We start from the raw sequence: 19,651 nt of genomic DNA on the forward strand, positions 1-19,651 counted from the left end.
GGCGATGGTAGAATGTTCGCAGCTACATTTTTCAGATCCTTGGATATAAGCCAGAAATCAATGCGAGACTGCCTTGATAACGTTTTGTTGCTCCATGTATATGATTTCTGTAGCGGATGAGTATCTCTCCATATATCGGTTAAATTAAAACTATGTAAGAGCGTCTTCACGTAAATATTAGAGGAGTCCGCATTCCTTGCAGGCAACCTATCCAGGCAATTATCTAACACGGTATTCAGGGTTCGTACACATTTTTACCATTAAATTTCCATGACTTTTCCAAGACTTTTCCATGACTTAAAGGTAAATATTCATGACATAGTTTTCCATAAAACATCTGTGTATACATGTTAATTAACTCCTTGTGGGCGGGTAACGTTAGTAGCGGATGAAAAATCTAAATGTGCTTGAAGAGCTCTTTTCCAAAATGCGATAAACGCCATAAATTTTTTTTTTTAAAAACGAGATTGTTAACAGATCATTAGAAGTCCTCAAAATTAGTCAAACTAATCTTATATTCTCTCTCTCTCTCAATTTTAATTGTTTATTAATAAACAAGTATTTTCTGTTTCGACTGCAAAGACGAAGTTGACTGACTCGCGATCTTCTTAGTAGTGAACACGCCGGAGAGAAATGCACATTTCATACGGATTAGGCTACATCGTTTTATTTTGTTTTGAATTGTTCTGTTTAAAAGTAGATATTTCTGTAGATAATAGATATAGGCCTATTTCAGTTTTGTTTAGGTCTGTGAGGCGAGTAGGCTACCTTTTACGCTGAGTTTCGGTTCATGGATGATCCAGGGCTGCGTTTCCCAAAAGCATCGTAAGCCTAAGTTGATCGTAAAAACGATCGTACGACTGATCTTAATATTACGGTCTGTTTCCCAAAAGCATCGTAGCTTAAGTAGCACTTGAAAATCTTCGTAGATCTACGAGTGCTCTGGAGTAATCGTACATCACCAAGTTCATCGTAAGAAGACAGATTTATGAGGACACCTGCAGGACAACCGACAGATTACACCTTTAACTTTATTCAAATGCAATGTGATTATAATATAAGGTTTGATTGTACTTTATTGTACACTTTATTACTCTTTTTTTGTTGTTGGTTAAATTAATGTATAAATTAAATAATTAAAAAGGTCAGAAAACAAAACAAAAAATAGAAATATTTTAATCTAATAATTTTAATCAAAATTAAAAGAATGAACAAAAAATAAATAAAAGAAATCCTTTTAATCTGTTAAAAATTACATCTTTGTTTCACTCTATCTCCTCTAAAAGGACATTAATTTCATCTTTTTGAAAGGAATCTTTATTTTTTATTTTATTTTTTAGCTATTTTGTCAGTGCCTCCGCCTGTAGGTGCTTTATATAGACTTGTCTTGATTGCTAATCCACAACAGATGACAATTATTAGGTTAAACGTTCCATATAAGGTTATGTTTCAGCACTTCACGAATGGACAGCGACTCTTAAGTAGCACGTAGAGCGCATTCTCGCGCGTTCATGTTAAGTGCATTTTTGGGAAACGCTCGTGGAATTGCTGCGAGCGTTCGTAACCTTGCACGTAGAAAGCGCTCTTAAGAGCTAAGATACATCGTTATCGGGAAACCCGGCCCAGTTCACTCCGGCGCCTCTGTGTCGTGATTATCTATTTTCTGCTATTTACTTTTTATTTAGGCTATTAAGCAATTGGTTAATGAAACATTTTAAAATCAAGATACAATTAATACAAAACGAAATTCGTTTAGGAAGGCTTTGTGCTTTCTGTTTAAGGTCTCTGTGTAAGTTTTAAAGTCTTTTAGTGCCGCTCTCAGAGGACTCATTACCGTAATGGAGAACGGTCACGTAACATTGTTTTTTCCTCATAAATGTGAACACGGAAAATAAAAGACCAAATAAATTTTTTAAAAGAAAAAAATCATATATATTTTAAATGTTTAACAAAGAGGCAAAAAGTCATAAACAAAAATCAGAAAATTTGTCGATATTTTTTTCTTTTTCGCACAGCATTTGGTGTAGCCTACAGTTCAAATTTAAATGTTGGCGTTCAACTTTGCGTTTTAAAAATAGCCTACTTACAACAACCCTTCATTTTTCGTTTTTCATTTGGGGGTTAAAGGAAAAACGAGTGGACACAAAAGAACACGGACCTTTTGGACAGAAAGAATACATGAAAGCCAGGGTTCCTTATTAAATTCATAAAAGAAACAATACAGGGATAGCCTACTCTCAAAGAAATGCCACAATCAAGGGAGAAACATGAAGAAACTTAGCATATAGCCTATGTGCCGTTCGCATAAGGGTCTTTCCCTGACATTAATACTTGGATAAGACATTAATAATAATAATTTGTAGGGCGGTGGGTGAGATATAAACCTACTAACGTCCTCCGTTGCCATGATTTTTGGAATGACTGATCGAAAAAAAAAAAAAAAGTTTTAGTCGGTTAATGGAAACGCCATCCTTTTGCAATAGTTATTTATCGATATTTAGAAGAAAAAAAAGTTTTGCTCAAATCTGTAATGGAAAGGCACATACGAAGCTATATGAAAATGCAAAGCAGCTTATTTTAATTTGAAGCACTGAGCTGATGACAGCAACACAAGAGCCACACAGGTGTGGCTACTTAGTCGCTGTCCTCAGTGCCGTAGAAAAGCGCTGAATGAGTTCCCCTTCATGTCCGTTTCAGCGCTTTTCTGCGGCACTGAGGACAGCGACTAAAACTAGATGGGCCAAAAGAAATGGGTCCCCTTTCATGTCCGTTTCAGCGCTTTTAGTTAATGGAAACGCGTCATTTCGCCTCTGACGCGCGTAAATTTCTAGACACGTCAGGCGCAAATTTGACGCGCTATTCGCGTCCGGTGTGAACGCACAGTAAAACGAAAAAAGTATTGCAATTTGTTTCCCCAATTTTATTAATTAAACAAATTCAAGTACACAGATATTTTGAAAAACAAATTTCCATGACTTTTCCAAAACTTTATGAGTTTATTCATTTTCCAAAACTTTTCCAGGCCTGGAAATTGCCATTTTAAAAATCCATGACTTTTCCAGGTTTTTCATGACCGTACGAACCCTGGGTATTAAAATCTCCGCCCAAAACGATAAAAGAGTTTGGGAATTTAGATAACCAGTAAGAGAGTCGTTCTTCCAAATTATCAAAAAAACTGTTGTTCTCTGTTTGAGAATTGAAGCCATAAACATTAACTATAATATAATTTACGCTAGCAATTTCTAGAACTAGAAATATGTAATGACCGCTTTTGTCACAGTCAGAGTTTAAAACTTTTCCACTAAAGCGGTTTTTTAAAATACAAACACCAGCTGAGCGCTCAGAACCGTGAGACAGCCACAGGTCACCCCCCCACTGTGATTTCCAAAAGTTAGCATCCTGTTCAATTGAGTGTGATTCCTGTACAAAACAAAAGTCAGTATTAAGCTGTTTACAGTATAAAAATATAGCCTTTCGTTTAAGGTGGTTTCTTAAACCTCTTGTGTTTAATGAAATAATAGATAAAGACATAAGGAAAGAAATAAAATAAATACAAGAAAAACTAGACCAGAAAAAAGGTAGTGCGTATACGAAAATAAGTAGGATAAGGTCTCTACAAAAGCGCCAACATGGGTCTGAGAACGGCAAACCTTATGTGAAATTTGTGAACATATGCTATCAGTACAATCAAACAGACTGTAAACGTTTTATGAAAAGAGTCCTTTGCAAGGAGAGCCTAAAAAGAACCCGATTTCTTTTACTCCCACTCAATTTTGTAATTATAAAGATAATTATTATTTTTTATTTATTTCCCCCCCGAGGAAAAGTAACTATACATAAATGAAAGGCTGATAAACAGCTTTGAAACGCTATTGAGCCGTGTTAGTTTGAGGCACCAAAATACAAATAAAAATATTGCTGAACATAGGGTGACATGCTATGCATTGACAAGCATATTAGAACAATTTTTGACACTCCTCTGCTCCAAAGCAACTTTGATTCAGTAACATGAATAGCAGGTAGTAAAACCTGACTAAATCACATAAAGAACATATAAAGTAAAGACAGCCTTAAGCTGTGTACTAAAATTACCTCATCTAGAAAGTCTCAAGGTGGGAGAATTTCCTTTCCACCCACAAAAGCACGACCGCCCACGAAGAAAGCTGGCTTGCCATCTTTCCGAGCCTGATCAACAACGGGCCACAGTTTCTTTCTTTTCTCTCTGTCCTCTGCCGACAAGTCCTCCGCCAGTTTCAGGTTTTTGGTCTTCAGGAAGCCGGAGTTCTTTGCGGAGAGCCACACGGCATCACGAAAGAATCTGGAAGAGAAGCGCACGATGACACCTCTCGGTTGAATGTTACCAGGCTTCTTGGGGCCGAGGCGGTGAACGACGTCTATGGCATCTGGAAGCTTGGTTTTGGCCTCTGGAAGCAAACCCTGGCATATCTGGATGATCTCATGTCGCAGATCCTTCTGATCGTTCTCCTCTTCTAGGCCGTAGAGCTTGAGATTCCAGCGTCGGGAGTACGCTTCTAATTGAGAAACACGCTGCTCAGTCTTGTCAGTATTAACTTTGCAAGCCTCAATCAGCGATTCACAGCGGTAAACTCTCTCTTTAACGCTTTTTACTTCAGCACAAACAGCATCAAAGGAATCTTTAATACCGGCGATCTGCTTGGTGTTTTCTGTAACTGCCATCTTCACGTCGGCAATCACCATGGAGTTGTCACTGACCAACTTTTCCAAGGCATCTGACCTGCTGTTTATCAGCTGAGAGAGGGAGGAAAGCTGGGAGAGGATTGCGGCAGTTGTCGTATCTTCCACACGTCTCCATTTAGGTGCAGGTGATTTAACCGGGGTGATGGAAAGTGGCGGAAAATCATCATCCACTAACGAGACCTTCAGTACCTCCGTGTCTGACTCGAGGTAGTCGTGCATGTTGTCAATGAGCATGTTGTTTGTATCTGACTGCTCAGTGGGAGCTAACGTTTCAGCCATGATGGTAGAACACGAGCTAGCAAGCGCTTTTTTAGCGCCGCTTTTCCTCTTCTCCTGAGGCTTCATTTTACCAGCAAAAGTAACCAGAATACAGCCGGACAAACGCGGTGTATGAACTGAAGGCAAAAAGTCCGTTTTGTACACACTTTAACTATAAGGAAAAAAGTTCGGTTTGCTGAGCTCAGAGAAACACGTCCACTCAGAGCGCCATCTTGGTCGACCCCCCTGTATTTTTTTTAATTCCCTCGTGGCGACGACATCGGATGACGTCACGGTCATCGATCGTCGACTCTCGTGGAATGTTGTTTTCCGGTGGAAGTGCGTCACGAGGGAAAATGATGATTTAAAAATCAATTACTGGGTATAAATGCATATAGTCAGCCTGAATATGTAGCCAAGATCGTATTTGAGTGATATTTTGGTGAAACCAATAATATTTTAGATTTTAAATGTCCTTTAAAAAATAAAATGTGTTTCCCTGGTAGAGACGATGTCGGATGACGTCACGTCCATCGACCGTCGTGTTGTTTGAAATAGAGACTAGAAGTGCCATATTTTCTTTTGTTAGTGGTTTTACTCGGCCAGACCACAGTTCTTCTTGATATATGGATATAATTCTTCTGCTCATCAAGGCTGCATTTATTTGATAAAAACCAATAATAAAAAAAACAGTAATATTGTGAAATATTATGACAATTTAAAATGACTGTTTTCTATTTTAATATATTTGAAACTGTAATTTATTCCTGTGATCAAAGCTGAATGTTCAGCATCATTACTCCAGTCTTCAGTGTCACATGATCCTTCAGAAATCATTCTAATATGATGATTTGATGCTCAAGAAACATTTCTGATTATTATCAATTTTGAAAACAGTTCATGATGCTTTGATGAATAGAAAGTTCAAAAGAACAGCATTTATTTAAAATACAATATTTTCAAACATTATAAATGTCTTTACTGTAACTTTTGATCAGTTTAACTCATCCTTGATGAATAAAAGTATTGATTTATTTTATTTATTTCCCCAAAAAATAAAATTAAAAATCTTACTGACCCCAAACTTTTGACCGGTAGTGTTTAATGTTACAAAAGCTTTAGATTTCAGATAAATGCTGTTCTTTTGAACTTTCTATTCATCATATCATCATGAAATAAAAATGTAAATAACTGTTTTCAACATTGATAATAATAATAATGAATGTTTCTTGAGCATCAAATCATCATATTAGAATGATTTCTGAAGGATCATGTGACACTGAACATTCAGCTTTGATCACAGGAATAAATTACAGTTTCAAATATATTAAAATAGAAAACAGTCATTTTAAATTGTCATAATATTTCACAATATTACTGTTTTTTTATTATTGTTTTTTATCAAATAAATGCAGCCTTGGTGAACATTAAAAACATAAAAAAATCTTACTGACCCCAAACTTTTGAACGGGTAGTGTATATGGATATAATTCTTCAAAGGAAAATACCACCTTAATGGATGTGATTAGTGATCATATAGGATACAGTACTGGATAAATAAATACCCAAATGCTGGTCTTATTTTGGCTGGGGATTTTAATATGGTATTAAATAGTGATTTGGATAGGTTTCCTTCAAGAGCAGATTCTGTATGTCCAATTATGAATGCATTTATGATGCGATGTAGTGTTGTTGATATATGGAGAGAAACAAATCCACAGCAGAGACTCTATACCTGGAGCAGCGAGGACCTCTCTAAGCAGTCTCGAACACATCACTGGCTTATTCCCCAAAGTCTAGACTCTAGCAAACAGCTGTAACTCAACCAGCACTCTTACAGACCACAGTGCTCTCTCTCTTAAGGTGAGTCTCTCAGCATCCCTTGATTTCAGATCAACTCCTTCTTATTGGAAATTGAACAATTCTCTTCTCCAGTTTAAAGATGTTTAAAAAGAATATTTCATTATTGATTGAGCAGTATTGGAAGAGAGCTTTAGCGTTAGATTAGTTGCCTGTGGGAGCTGATGAAGTTTGAAATGGGTAAATATTTCAGAAAATTTGATAAATTTGGCCAGTTTTATGGAATATTATTATTTTGAACAGTTTTTCTGAAGAGTGCTTTCAAAGATGTAATTTCCACCACTTTTCAATTTATGTATTTTATTACAATATAATATTGTAAAACTGATTATATAAGATTATGTATCTGTCAACAACATCAGTGGCTACCTAATCATGTAACAAAATAAATCTTAAAACTTCATACATTTTTATTTAAAGTTGCTAAATGCCAGGAATTGGGATTTTTGCCTACAGCATTTCATTTTTGCTCAGGTTTATGTTTATTATAAGTCACTCACACATATATTGTAAGTAATGAACTATTAATACTTGATTTAAAATACATTTAGATCCACATCATTTGTTATTCTTTTTTCTTAAAAACTGTAGTGGTGGAAATGATGGTTTTTGGTGAAAAGATTGTTTATTTTTACTTAAATTGCCAGTCCAAAATATTTTTAACCATGTATTTTATTATTTAACATATATGTGTCAGGGTTTTCAGAGGAAGCAGACAAGATGTAGGCCTAAGTTTAACTCTTTTAATTGCAGAATGAACGGAGATGCAGAAAGATGGTGAGTAACAGCAACACAGAATAACAGTGAATGCTTAGCTGATTAGTAATGTCTGTGTGTCTGTGTCTGTGTCTATGTCTCTGTCTCTCTCTCTCTGAGTGCATGCTGGGAGTGTGTGTGGGAGCTGAGCGTGTTTGATGAGAGCTTTTGCGGGAATTTTGTTTTTCCTATCTTTTTTTGTTACTTTTTGTTTCCCTTTCTTTCTTTCTTTTTTATTTATTAATTTATTTTCTTTCCCCCTCGTTTTTTACACAGAGTAGGAGAGGAATTTTTGTTTTTCCTCTCAGTGTGTGTGAGTTCTGAGACGCCAGAATGGCGTCTGTTCCCACGCCGGGAACGCCAATGTCACTGCGGAACGGGTGCAGGTGTGTGCCGGAGCCCGGAGTGACAGTGGAGGATCTGCTGCTGGTGATAGGAGAGCAGGTGGATTTTGAGAATGTCGTATCGGCCTCTCGGATGAACAAAGCAGTTGTTGTGGTTTTAAAGTCTGAGGCGCTAGTTAATCAGTTGACTGTCAGTGGTATATGGGTGAAGGAAGCATATGTTCCGGTAACCCCGCTATCCGCTCCAGCAACTAAAGTCACCATTTCAAATGTCCCGCCCTTTGTATCTAATGATGTTATCACTAAAGAGTTGCAAAGATTTGGTAAAATCGCGGGTCCCGTCCGAATGATTCCCTTAGGGTGTAAAAACACCGCGTTAAAGCACGTCCTTTCGTTTAGACGCCAGGTTTACATGTTTTTAAATTCACCAGAGCGAACTTTGGAAGTCTCTTTCCGTGTCATTCAAAGTGGGAATTCTTTCATGGTTTATGCCACTACTGACAGTCTACGCTGTTTTGATTGTGGAGATCTGGGCCATAAGCGCTTCGCGTGTCCACACAGAGACGAACAGCGCGAGTCTACATCTCACGCAAATAACATTGATCAATCAGCAAATAACACGGGAACACGGAACGCTGAGGAGCAGGATAAAGTCATTACAGAGGAAGAGCAGGGACAGCAGGAGGTGAGTGAAAATAATGTAAATATTGTGAGTGAGGAACAACCTGGCTGCAGTTATGTTTCTGATAAATCAGTGTGTGCGTCTGTTGTTGATAAGAGTGAGACTCAAGCTGATGCTGAGGTTGTGTGTCAGAGTAATGATACAGTACAGGTAGAAGGTGAAGAGGAAACCATGGATGATGAGATGGAAGATTTATCTCAGTGTAGTAATGATGGAATGAAAGATGATGAGCAGTGGTAAGAGGTTGTAAAAGATATGTATACTGTTGAACAAATCAACTCTTTTCTTGACAAAACAAAAGGAAAACCCGGAGTTGAAATAGCTGACTACTTCCCTGATGTGGAAAAGTTTATTTCTTCTGTAATGTGGGCTAGAAAAATGAGCAACTATGAAGAGCTTTCACAACAAAAGAGGTTTCGTTTAAAGAAACATATAACTAATTTAAGAGTAGGTAAGAAAGCAGGAAAAGCGAGGGGGAAAGCTAAATAATTATGACTGTTCATTTTTCTTTTCTTTACTGCTTTCTTTTTCTCTCTCTCTTCCTTATGGAGACCTTACGGGTGGGTTCCCTAAATGTAAATGGGATGAGGGATGGGAAGAAAAATTGGTTACTTTCAGAAACTATACGCCTAAAAGATCTCAGTGTTGTATTTTTGCAGGAGACCCATAGTGACCAAAGTAATGAGGTTGACTGGGGTTTGTGGTGGGAAGGAGAGAAGTTTCTCAGTCATGGGACTAATCTTAGTGCTGGAGTGGCTGTGCTTTTTTCCTCTGGTCTTAATGCAAAAATTTTATTAAAAAATGAGGTAGAACCAGGGAGATTATTACTTATTCGAGCTGAAATTAGAAATCTTGTTTTTGTGTTCATAAATATTTATTCTCCTAATTTAGGACCAGATAGGTTGCAGTTTTTTAACAAACTGGAGAAAATTTTAAGCCAACAGCAGGATGGGGATTTAATAATATTAGGAGGAGATTGGAACTGCACTTTAGATTTCACAAAAGACAGGAATGGAGAAGAACCTCACGCACAGTCAGCTGCAGTTTTAGCCAATGTGATAAAAAAACTAAATTTATCAGATGTATGGAGGGAACACAATCTATCAGCACAACAATATACATGGGTAAAATTTAGTAATGGTAGGATTTCTGGGGCACGATTGGACAGGTTCTACACATCACACAATATGAGAAATAGAGTTAAACACACAGCTATCACTCCTGTATCCTTTTCTGATCACAAACTCATTACAATACAGTGTTCATTGGTGAAAAGAGCTCAAAAGAGTTACTACTGGCATTTTAACATTAAACTTCTGGATGATAAGTACTTCTGTGAGAACTTTGGAGTTTTTTGGGAAACCTGTAAAACTGAGAAATGTTTATATGAAAGTATAATTCAGTGGTGGGAAATCAGCAAGATTCATATAAAAGGGTTCTGTCAGCAATATGCAACCCATTCTTCTTTGGTTTTAAAAAAGACATTAGAGTTGCTAGAAAAGGAGATCATTGACATTGAGAAGACCATGACTGTTAATGATACTGCAGATTTACAAGAACTGTGGACAGAAAAGAAAAACCAGTTGAGCCTCATTCTAAATGAAAAAGTTAAAGGAGCCCTTGTAAGGAGCCGTTTTTTAACAACAAGGGACATGGATGGTCCTACATCTTATTTTTTTAATTTGGAGAGAAAAGCTGGACAGGAAAAGCAGATGTACACTGTAAAAATAAAAGGTGCCTGGAGGAACCTTTTGGGGTTCTTCACTTTGCCACACCGGCGGAACCGTCTGTAGATCCTCTAGGCACCCTTTAAAAAGTGGCGGTTCTCTGAGGAACCACACAGGTTTCCTGAGGAACTCTTATATAAGGCACTGTGTGGAACCACTGTGGGTGCCTCCAGGAACCAAATTTCAATTTTATTTTATTTGTATTAAATTAATTTCATGTTGTTACTATGGTTACCACCATTAACTTCTATTATAATAAACAAACTGAACCAAATACAAAATAAGAATTGTTTATTACATATTTTAGATCCATTTTAATGCATACACTTCCATGCACTTGAAAAAAAAAGCTAGTAATAGATTAATATCAATGAATACACACACACAAAAAATAGTATAATACATAAGTAACATGAATAATCAACCATGTGTATACAATAGGCTACACAAGAAAAGACATCTCAACAAAATACATGGAAAACACATGTTCCATGTAATAAATCAATGTAAAAAATTACAATTTTGACTAATTAAAAATGTCCATCTTCACTTAATTTTAAAACATGTGTTTCAGTCCGCTTGTTAAGTCTGACGTCACTTTTCCAAGTCCAAAAGCTCTATCAGATGCCAAAAACAAACAACAAACAGTGCTAATATACACTCATTGTGCTGTAATATTCCTGAAAATTAGGATCCTAACCTTTATCTCTATTCCGAAATCTCAGATGGTTAGTTATTCAGCTATTATGAATCATAAAATGTTGAAGTCTGGGATGACTTCATCCCAGAGAGACTGAAATGTACACTATGCCTTTTGAAAAGCTTAAATGTGTGACTTGAATCAACAGTTCCCATAAATGGTTGTTGAGTATTCTCAATATCTAGAAACAAGATAGAGAAAGTAGAAGTAGAGGCTTCGACCCGGAAACAGTATTCCTTATGTCACAACAAGCAGAAAACATTTTCCATTTGAACAGAGTTAAGGTGCAGTAAAATGATCTGTTGTTCTGTGAATGTTCACTGGTGAATTCAGTCATTTCAATAAGAATCCACACGATCAGCAATTTTGTCTTTTTGCCTGTGTAATTTCACGAAATTCACAAATGTGATGCACCTTTACTCGCTGCAACATAAAATGCAATCAATTATAAAATCTTCACAAGGGACACGTGAGGTAGGCTACTTAACGAGTTAGAAAAGTGAAAAGGTGCATCAGCTTCATTTTCTGTTTGCTTTTCCTCTTTTCTGGTGGATGGTCCAGGCACTTCAGTGATTTTCAGGTCTACAGGAGGATTTTTATTCTTGATCAAACTTGTATTTCAGCTTACCGAGATCCCTGCAAAGTACAAAATTTACTGTTAGTAAGGTTATTAAAGTTATTAAATAAATTCCTCAGCCTTGTGACGTTCCAAACCTGTTTGACTTTCTGTCTGTGGAACCCGAAAGCAGATCTCAGGCATAATGCAACCCGTCACCATTCAATATCACTGCATTAAACACAAGCATAAATTTTTTTTGTAATTCATTCAAACTATTCTTATGTACACTTGTCTAGTTCAATTCAATGCAACAATTTATGTAAAAAATGGTTAAGCTCCAAAAATGTCCCAGAAAAGATCCTAAAAATAGTCAATGAGTTCACAACTCATGTGTTATGGGTTGTGTTGTAAGTCTTCTGAAGTCATATAATAGCTTTTTCCTTTTTTTTGTCGAAAAAGACTAAACTTTAAGTTATAATTCAGGGTTCAAATGTCTTATATTCAAATGCATATGATTAAGGTATAGCCTATAAAAAATGCATAGCATTATTAGCTCCAAACCTGTGATATTATTTTTCTGAGTAACATGAATGAGATTTGAGAGCATGAGGGAAGATTTTCAGAGAATAACTTATTAAAAAAGTACACAGTCAAACAATACAATTTCACACAGAGAAAGTTCATAGTAATAAAGTACCTGCATGTGGTGTATAGGTAACTTACTGTAATTCAATGTTGCCTCTGAAATGTTCAGATTATTTTAGAAATGTACTGGTTGTTCTGGGGAAACAAAAGAACAAAGCTGATTATTCACAACATAATATTTATTGACCAGTAAATGGCTTTAAAATGGTATTTGAGAGAATGAGGGCACCTGTAGTAAGTAAAGTTAGGCTAAATAAAAACAGACCAAACTATATTAACCTGCTTTTGTTATTCATAACAAACGCCAATGACGACAGCAGGAATCAGCTACATTAGTTAGGCTATCTCAGCAATTTGAAGACACAGTTTTACAGAATATGTTGAATTGAATGACTAAATCAATCTAAGACAATAAGTCAATAATTTCCATTTGTTCATTAACTTACGTTTAGTTAGCATCGCGGCTAAAACCTTCATACCAGATACTGTGCAATAAACGAGTGGTAAACACTGTAAAAAAGTAGTAATGTATAATCAATTTAGTTTATATATATGTGTGTTTGAATATATAGTGAGTAGACTCTGTATTTATATTTATTTGGCGAGTTTACAAACCTTGTAAAGGAGAGCCGATCAAACGGCGGAAGCTTTGATGAGAGAGGAGCCGTTACCCGATGACGTGGGTCAGCTGAGCGTTGTTGCGCGCGAGCAGCGCGAGGATCACTGAAGCGACGACAGCAGAGGAATAGCAGCAGTTTCGTGACAGAATAAAACTTTTCTCCTCCTAGTTCTTCTTCTTCAAATAATAATTTATGAAGAAGTAGGTAAAAATTATTATTTTATTACTATTATTTATTCAATAATAATTAATGAATTCTTATTATTAATATTATTATAATTTAGTGTTGTTGTTTAAGGTTTAAATTAATCAACAAAATAGGCCTATAGATACTAAATAAATGTAAGCTACCCAGGTGAAAAAGACGTAGGCTACTGTTAAATGTATTAAAAATGCATTAAAGTATATTTGTATTGTAGGCCTACTAAAAACACACTCAGGTGCATTTTTAATAGTACGTCTTTTTCACCTGGGTATGTAGGCTATACTGAATCAAACTTAAGTAGCCTATAATAATAGGATAATAATATTCTCATTCTGGCCTCACAGAACCATTGGGTTCCTCCAGATGCTGGCTTTAACATAAGAGATCTTCCAGGAACCACTTAAATGTTAAAAGATCTTCCAATAACCCTTTTATCACATTCAAGTTCCTCTATTTTCCCCCAAAGCACTTCGAGGTCTCATGGTAATGAAAAGGTGACTCCAGAACCTCTGAACTAAATACAAAGTGCTTAAAGGATCCCATAAGTTCCAGCAAGAACCTCAAAGAATGTCAATGCTCCTCCAGTAACCCTACTATAGGAGAAAGAGCTTTGAGGCACTTAAATTACATTTTGAAGTTCCTTGAGTATCCGACAGGATATTTGAGGCTCCTTTAGTTTTTACAGTGTACTGTTTAAAAGAAAATAATGGAAAAGAAACCTCTGATCCAGTCACAATGCGTAGAATCGCTGTGGATTTTTACTCTGATTTATTTAATGCTGAAGCCTCGGATGAAGAGTGCACAAATGCAGTGGCGGTTCTACATTGAATTACACCCTGGGCGAGACCCCCTTCCAGCGCCCCCCAATCCCCCCCCCCATATTTGGACATAATTTTTCTAACCCCATTGGCAGATCATGTTTTGCTTGTTTTAAGCAAAAACTCAATTTTTATTTATTTCCACCAGAAAACAAGACTTAATATCTTATGTAATTTTACTACTTTAGTAATATAACGTTATGCATCTTTATTTAAGAAATGTTTGATATTTCGACTGGAAACAAGACAAAAATACTAAGAAAAGCATTTTTTTGCAGTGTAATAACTGAACTTGTAACAGTTTTGTTGCAAAGCACAATATTATGGTGAAATTAGATCTCGTGTTTGAGTTAAAACCGAATTATTGTTAAGCATAGCAAGAATCATAGCAAAAAGGCTAACAAATAAGAGTTATACGCACCAATTAATATTGCCCCTTCATTCATGACATGGATACCGTAATCATACAGAGAAAACATAGTTGCATACCTTTATCTTTCGCTCGTTTCTAAATTGGGCACCTGATGGCTTTGACCTTTCTTGTCCATCTCTTATTTGGCACTCGACATCGACAATCAACAGATTTCCCCTGACCCCCCCATACCAACTGTCACTCACGACGAGTCACGACCAGAAGTCAAGACTAAACCAATTCACCTTGGTGGTGGTGACCAAGTTATCGTTTTGTATTACCTATTTTTATTAGCCATGCAGACAATTCAGAAAAACAAAAATGTGCAGGAAATATAGAGGCCTGTATTTATAATATTCTGAATGAAATGTGCGTTATTTGGAAGAAAGTCGAGGTGTGACTGACTTAGATAACTATATGGATCCCCCGTTCCCCCCCCCTTGTCCGTTCCATTTGGGAGAGACCCAGAGGTGAAAGGTCATCCGCGCCCGCGCCTCCGCGCCCCCTCCCCTTTCCCCTTCTCAAACAAACAGCTTCTGTGCACGGCATCTTCTCAGCAAGCAGGGGCGCCTGCAGCTGCAGGGGGCGCAAATTTGCCAATTCCCCACACAGTGAAATGTTAGATAATAGAAAACCGCTTCGCGGCGCAGATATATTTTTTGTATTTTTATTTTCTGCTCGTGCCGGCGGCGCCGCCCCCCAAAAAATGCCGCCCCGGGCGATTGCCCGGTTCGCCCGTGCCAAAAACCGCTACTGCACAAATGAACTGCTTCAGGATCTTCCTGTGTTAACTCCAGAACACAAACAGATGTTAGAGACTGAGCTCACCTTTGAGGAGGTTACCGCTGCAGTCATGGGGCTCTCTTCAGGACGGGCACCTGGCTTAGATGGATTACCTGCAGAGTTTTATAAGAACTTTTGGACTGTTTTAGGACATGACTACTTTGAGGTTTTGCAAAACTGCATTACAGAAGGAATCCTTCCCACAAGCTGTCGGCGGGCTGTTTTAACACTACTCCCAAAAAAGGGCGATTTAACGCTATTAAAGAACTGGAGGCCTGTAGCAATTTTTTGCTCCGAATACAAAGTATTTTCTAAATGTCTGGCCAACAGGCTAAATACTGTATTGTATGAAATCATACACAAAGACCAGTCTTACTGTATAAAAGATCGATCCATCACAGATAATTTGCATTTGGTACGGGACATGCTTGATTTTGCTTTTCAAAATAATATTAATATTGGGTTTCTGTCATTAGATCAGGAAAAAGCTTTTGACAGAGTTGACCATACTTATCTTTTTAATACGTTAAAGGCTTTTGGATTTGGGGATGTTTTTATCTCTAAGATTAAACTGTTATATACTGAGGCTACGTGTATGGTTAAAATGGTTGGTGGCCTAAGTACTCCTGTGAAGATCCACAGAGGTATTCGGCAAGGGTGTCCTCTCTCGGGTCAGCTGTACAGCATAGCTATTGAGCCTCTGTTATGTAGATTAAGAAGACAGCTCACTGGTTTAAATGTTAGTACACTGGTTTTTAAAGAACCTACTAAACTCTCTGCATATGCAGATGACATTACAGTGTTAATTAGTGGTCAGAGTGAGGTTCAATCTTTAAAAGGAGCTCTAGAATGTTACGGGAAGGCATCTTCGGCTAAAGTTAACTGGGGTAAAAGTGAGGCTCTTTGGTGTGGTCTTGGTCTGAATAGTCCAGCACTTCCTAGTGGATTACAGTGGGGGAGAACAGGTTTTAAATATCTTGGGGTGTTTTTAGGAGTAGACGAATATAAAAGGAAAAACTGGGAGGGCTTAGTGGAGAAAGTGTGTGCTCGGTTGTCTCACTGGAAATGGTTGCTGCCTCGGCTGTCCTACAGGGGGAGGGTCCTGGTCTGCAATAATCTAGTGGCTTCATCGTTATGGCACAGGATGATGATTCTAGAGCCTCCAGAGGAAATCCAGAAAAACCTGGTGGACTTTTTCTGGTCGGGACAGCACTGGCTGAGGGCGCCAGTACTGTATCTGCCTATTCAGGAAGGAGGACAGGGGCTGGTCGACATCAGTTCCAGAATCCGAGCCTTCAGGCTCCAGGCGGCTCGGAGACTACTCTATGGGGAGCATGTGAGCTGGGCTGAGGTGGCCTGTTCCCTTCTGAGGAGAGCTGGTAACATGGGGCTAGACCGACACCTTTTTCTCATGGACATCAACAAGCTGGACTTAACAGGATTGACACCTTTCTACCGGTCAGTACTGAGAGCATGGACACTTTTAAAAATATCTCGGGAGCCAAATGGTGCACTGGACCTGTGGATGAGGGAAGAACCTCTGCTCTTAAACCCGGCACTGGCTTTGGACATTTTTAACTCAGTCTCCCTCAGAAGAGCTTTATGGTCTGCAAACATTACAAAAGTTGGACTTATGATCTCTGAGGATGGGTGGATATCTGCTGAAAATTTGGCTCAAAAACTGGATATTAGATCAGTTCGAGTGGTGGAGAAGAATGCTGACTCAAATACGGGAGTTTTTGCCCCAGGAATATAGACTGGTTTTAGAGTCATCTGGTGGGGAGGAGGAAACCTCTACTTTCCCAGAACTGGTGTTTTCAGCAGAAACTGGAATATGGCAAGAGACTGAGGGAGGCCTGCTTTCTTTTAAGACCCCCCAGTTGGAACTTTTTAGTAACACTGGGAAAAAAGCTTTTTATGTACTGTGTGTGAAAGTGTCACATCTGCAATCGCTTGAGAGTGTGAGAGAGTCAAAGTGGCAGGAGTTTTTTGGGCCAGGCGCTTCCCCTAAAGGCTGCTGGAGGTCCCTGTACAAGACTCCTATAGAGAAAAGGTCCGGAGACCTTCAGTGGAGGATTGTGCATGGGATAATAGCCACAAACAGACACAGAGCACACCTTGACCCACAGGTAGGGGAGGGCTGTCCGTTCTGTGGGATGCAGGAAACAGTTTTTCATTTGTTTTTTGATTGTTTTAGGCTAGAGCCATTATTTAACAAATTAGAAGAGTGGTGTCTGACCCTTGGTGAAGTTTTTATGCCTATGTTTTTTATTTATGGGCCTAAATACAGCAAGAAAAAAAAGAAGTTCATGTTTTATTAAATTGCTTATTTGGGCAAGCCAAAATGGCAATCTGGTTGTCCCGAAAAAGAAAATTGAATGATGGTGGATCAATTGATGTGGTTTCAGTGTTACAGGGGTTAATAAAATCCCGTATAAATATAGAGTTTAGCTATTACAAGTTGGTTAATGATTTGGATGTTTTCAGAGGTAAATGGGGCATAAAAAAATGTATTTGTGATGTTGACATTGATGGATGTCTTCAAATTTATGTTTGAGTGAGTTTTGTAGTAGAGGAAATCTCTCTCTCTCTCTCTCTCTCTCTCTCTCTCTCTCTCTCTCTCTCTCTCTCTCTCTCTCTCTCTCTCTCTCTCTCTCTCTCTCTCTCTCTCATTGTACATAATTCAACCGAATTGTACATAATTCAACCGAACTACAGCCAAGGTGGAAATGACGCTGAATAAAAATACTCTGTATAAAAGCTTGAGCTTGATTATGTGCCTGAAGTTTCATCTAATACATCCTTTTCACTATTATTTCCATGGTTACCAAGTAAATAAAATATTTAAGGTGGATCTTTTGAGGTGGATTTTGTTGAGGGAGGTGGAAATGACGGAAAACCTGGGGACAGCCTTATATTATTCTAAAAATAGTTTAAAATTGTGATATACAAATGGAATTTCGATGGTATGATATTATTTTATTTGTCCTTAAGAAAAACATGTTAAAAAATATTTTTAAATCAATCCTTTAATATAATTTTTTAACATTCAAAGAGGGCCCGTCTGGGTTGGGGAGAAGCATAGAACTGCAAAATCTGCTAATAAACAGCCTTGCAAAAACATTTTAAAAAGAAAACAGGGGCAAGATTTGGTGGTTACTAGGATGTTGGAGCATGAACTTCATAATGACAATTTATTTGTGCATTTGTTTGTTTATTTGTTTTTTAAAAAAAGGCCAAGGACACAAAAGTGCCTGTAGTTGGAGAATCACCCATATATATATATATATATGTATATGTATGTCATTCATTGTGATATAAAGAAAAAGACAAGACTATATAAATCGTAGCCATATAGTTTAAATCTGAAAATACTGAACGAGTACACTTTTATATTGACAACATGACTAAGTATTTTGACTATCTTGTTTGTGAACAATGACACAAGGACTTTTCATTCTGATGGCACTAGTATGTTCATTGACATGAATACTGACTTTTGAGAGATGAATTAAGGATTTTGAGCAAGTTACAAGCATTTAAATCCACTGTGTGGTGCTGCAAGTATTAATTATTTTGAGAAATGCATTTACTGGTAGGCTATTGCAAATGTTAAGGATGATTCAAGAAATGTACCAAAGTGACTGAGAAAAACTGTAAAAGGACATTCAGGGCAAACAGTATGTGCAAAGGGATTTAGTAGGATATGGGTGAACATGATTTCATCAAGTACAACATCCCTGAATCAACGTCCTTTTTGATCATCATGGAGCAATATATACGTTTACAGTTGATATCAATTTCAGGCTATAACCAATGCAGTGCCTAAGCTCCAAGTAAATGAACAAACCACAGAATTGAAATGAAAGTATCAGAATTAAAGTAGCCTACATCAACCTCATTTATACAGGACACTCAGATCTGCAGTGACTGCTCAATCTTTTCATAATGTCTTTATGTTTTGGGCCAAATTATGCAGAGTATCATGGATTAAATCATTATTAAACTATACCAATGAATCATGATTATCCTCTTCATTCACTTATTATATTGTTTAATTTATGAATTGATGTGTTCAGTTTTCTCTACTAATGACTTTGAAATACTGTACATGGTTAAAGAATCTGTAGCCTAATGTTCAAAATGTATTGGCTGTGTAACACTGAATAAATGCTGATTAATAAACGAATGCAGTGTGGTTTTGGACATAAAAACAATACAATTCCCTATAACGCTAACATTAGAGGGTTTGTTTTTTACAGCAGAGAATAAAAGCCTAAATTAAATCTGTTCGTCATATAAAACGATCGAGTCTCTTCAGGAGATTTGGACTAAATGGTCGCTCGATTTAAATGGATTATAGTTTAACAATCTCTTTCACTCTGTTGCGTGGAAATCTGTCAGATTTAATTAAAAATATCTTAATTTGTGTTCCAAAGACGACCAAAAGTGTCACGCGTTTGGACCGACATGACATGAGTGTGATTAAATTATGACTTTTTTTGTTTTTGGGTGAATGTCCCTTTAAATGTGTTCGCGGCGATCGATCGGCCGCGCCCAGAGC

The 19,651-nt window shown here is 37.4% G+C and overlaps 1 protein-coding gene and 2 long non-coding RNA genes across 3 annotated transcripts in view; all 3 read right to left on the minus strand.

Annotated features, from left to right (window-relative positions):
- LOC309477998 overlaps positions 1-19,651 on the minus strand; it is a 136,264-nt gene that overhangs the window by 22,244 nt on the left and 94,369 nt on the right. The window lies entirely within an intron of this gene.
- On the minus strand, positions 347-5,214 carry LOC309476842 (uncharacterized protein). Its single transcript, XM_082139975.1, has 2 exons — positions 4,093-5,214; positions 347-3,420 (listed from the first exon to the last, which is right to left on the minus strand). The coding sequence occupies exon 1, from the start codon at positions 5,062-5,064 to the stop codon at positions 4,108-4,110; it is 957 nt and encodes a 318-aa protein (XP_081996101.1). The 5' UTR covers positions 5,065-5,214; the 3' UTR covers positions 347-3,420; positions 4,093-4,107.
- Positions 11,144-13,709, minus strand: LOC309476954. Its single transcript, XR_014198432.1, has 4 exons — positions 12,697-13,709; positions 12,329-12,385; positions 11,761-11,833; positions 11,144-11,682 (listed from the first exon to the last, which is right to left on the minus strand). It is a non-coding gene; the product is annotated as an uncharacterized lncRNA (long non-coding RNA).

Source organism: Leuciscus leuciscus (assembly GCF_965113295.1).
Source record: "Leuciscus leuciscus genome assembly, chromosome: 16".
Lineage (NCBI taxonomy): Eukaryota > Metazoa > Chordata > Actinopteri > Cypriniformes > Leuciscidae > Leuciscus > Leuciscus leuciscus.

What these genes read in the sequence shown, in the direction of transcription:
- LOC309476842 (XM_082139975.1), bottom strand. Translation starts at nt 5,064, where the DNA reads ATGAAGCCTCAGGAGAAGAGGAAAAGCGGCGCTAAAAAAGCGCTTGCT.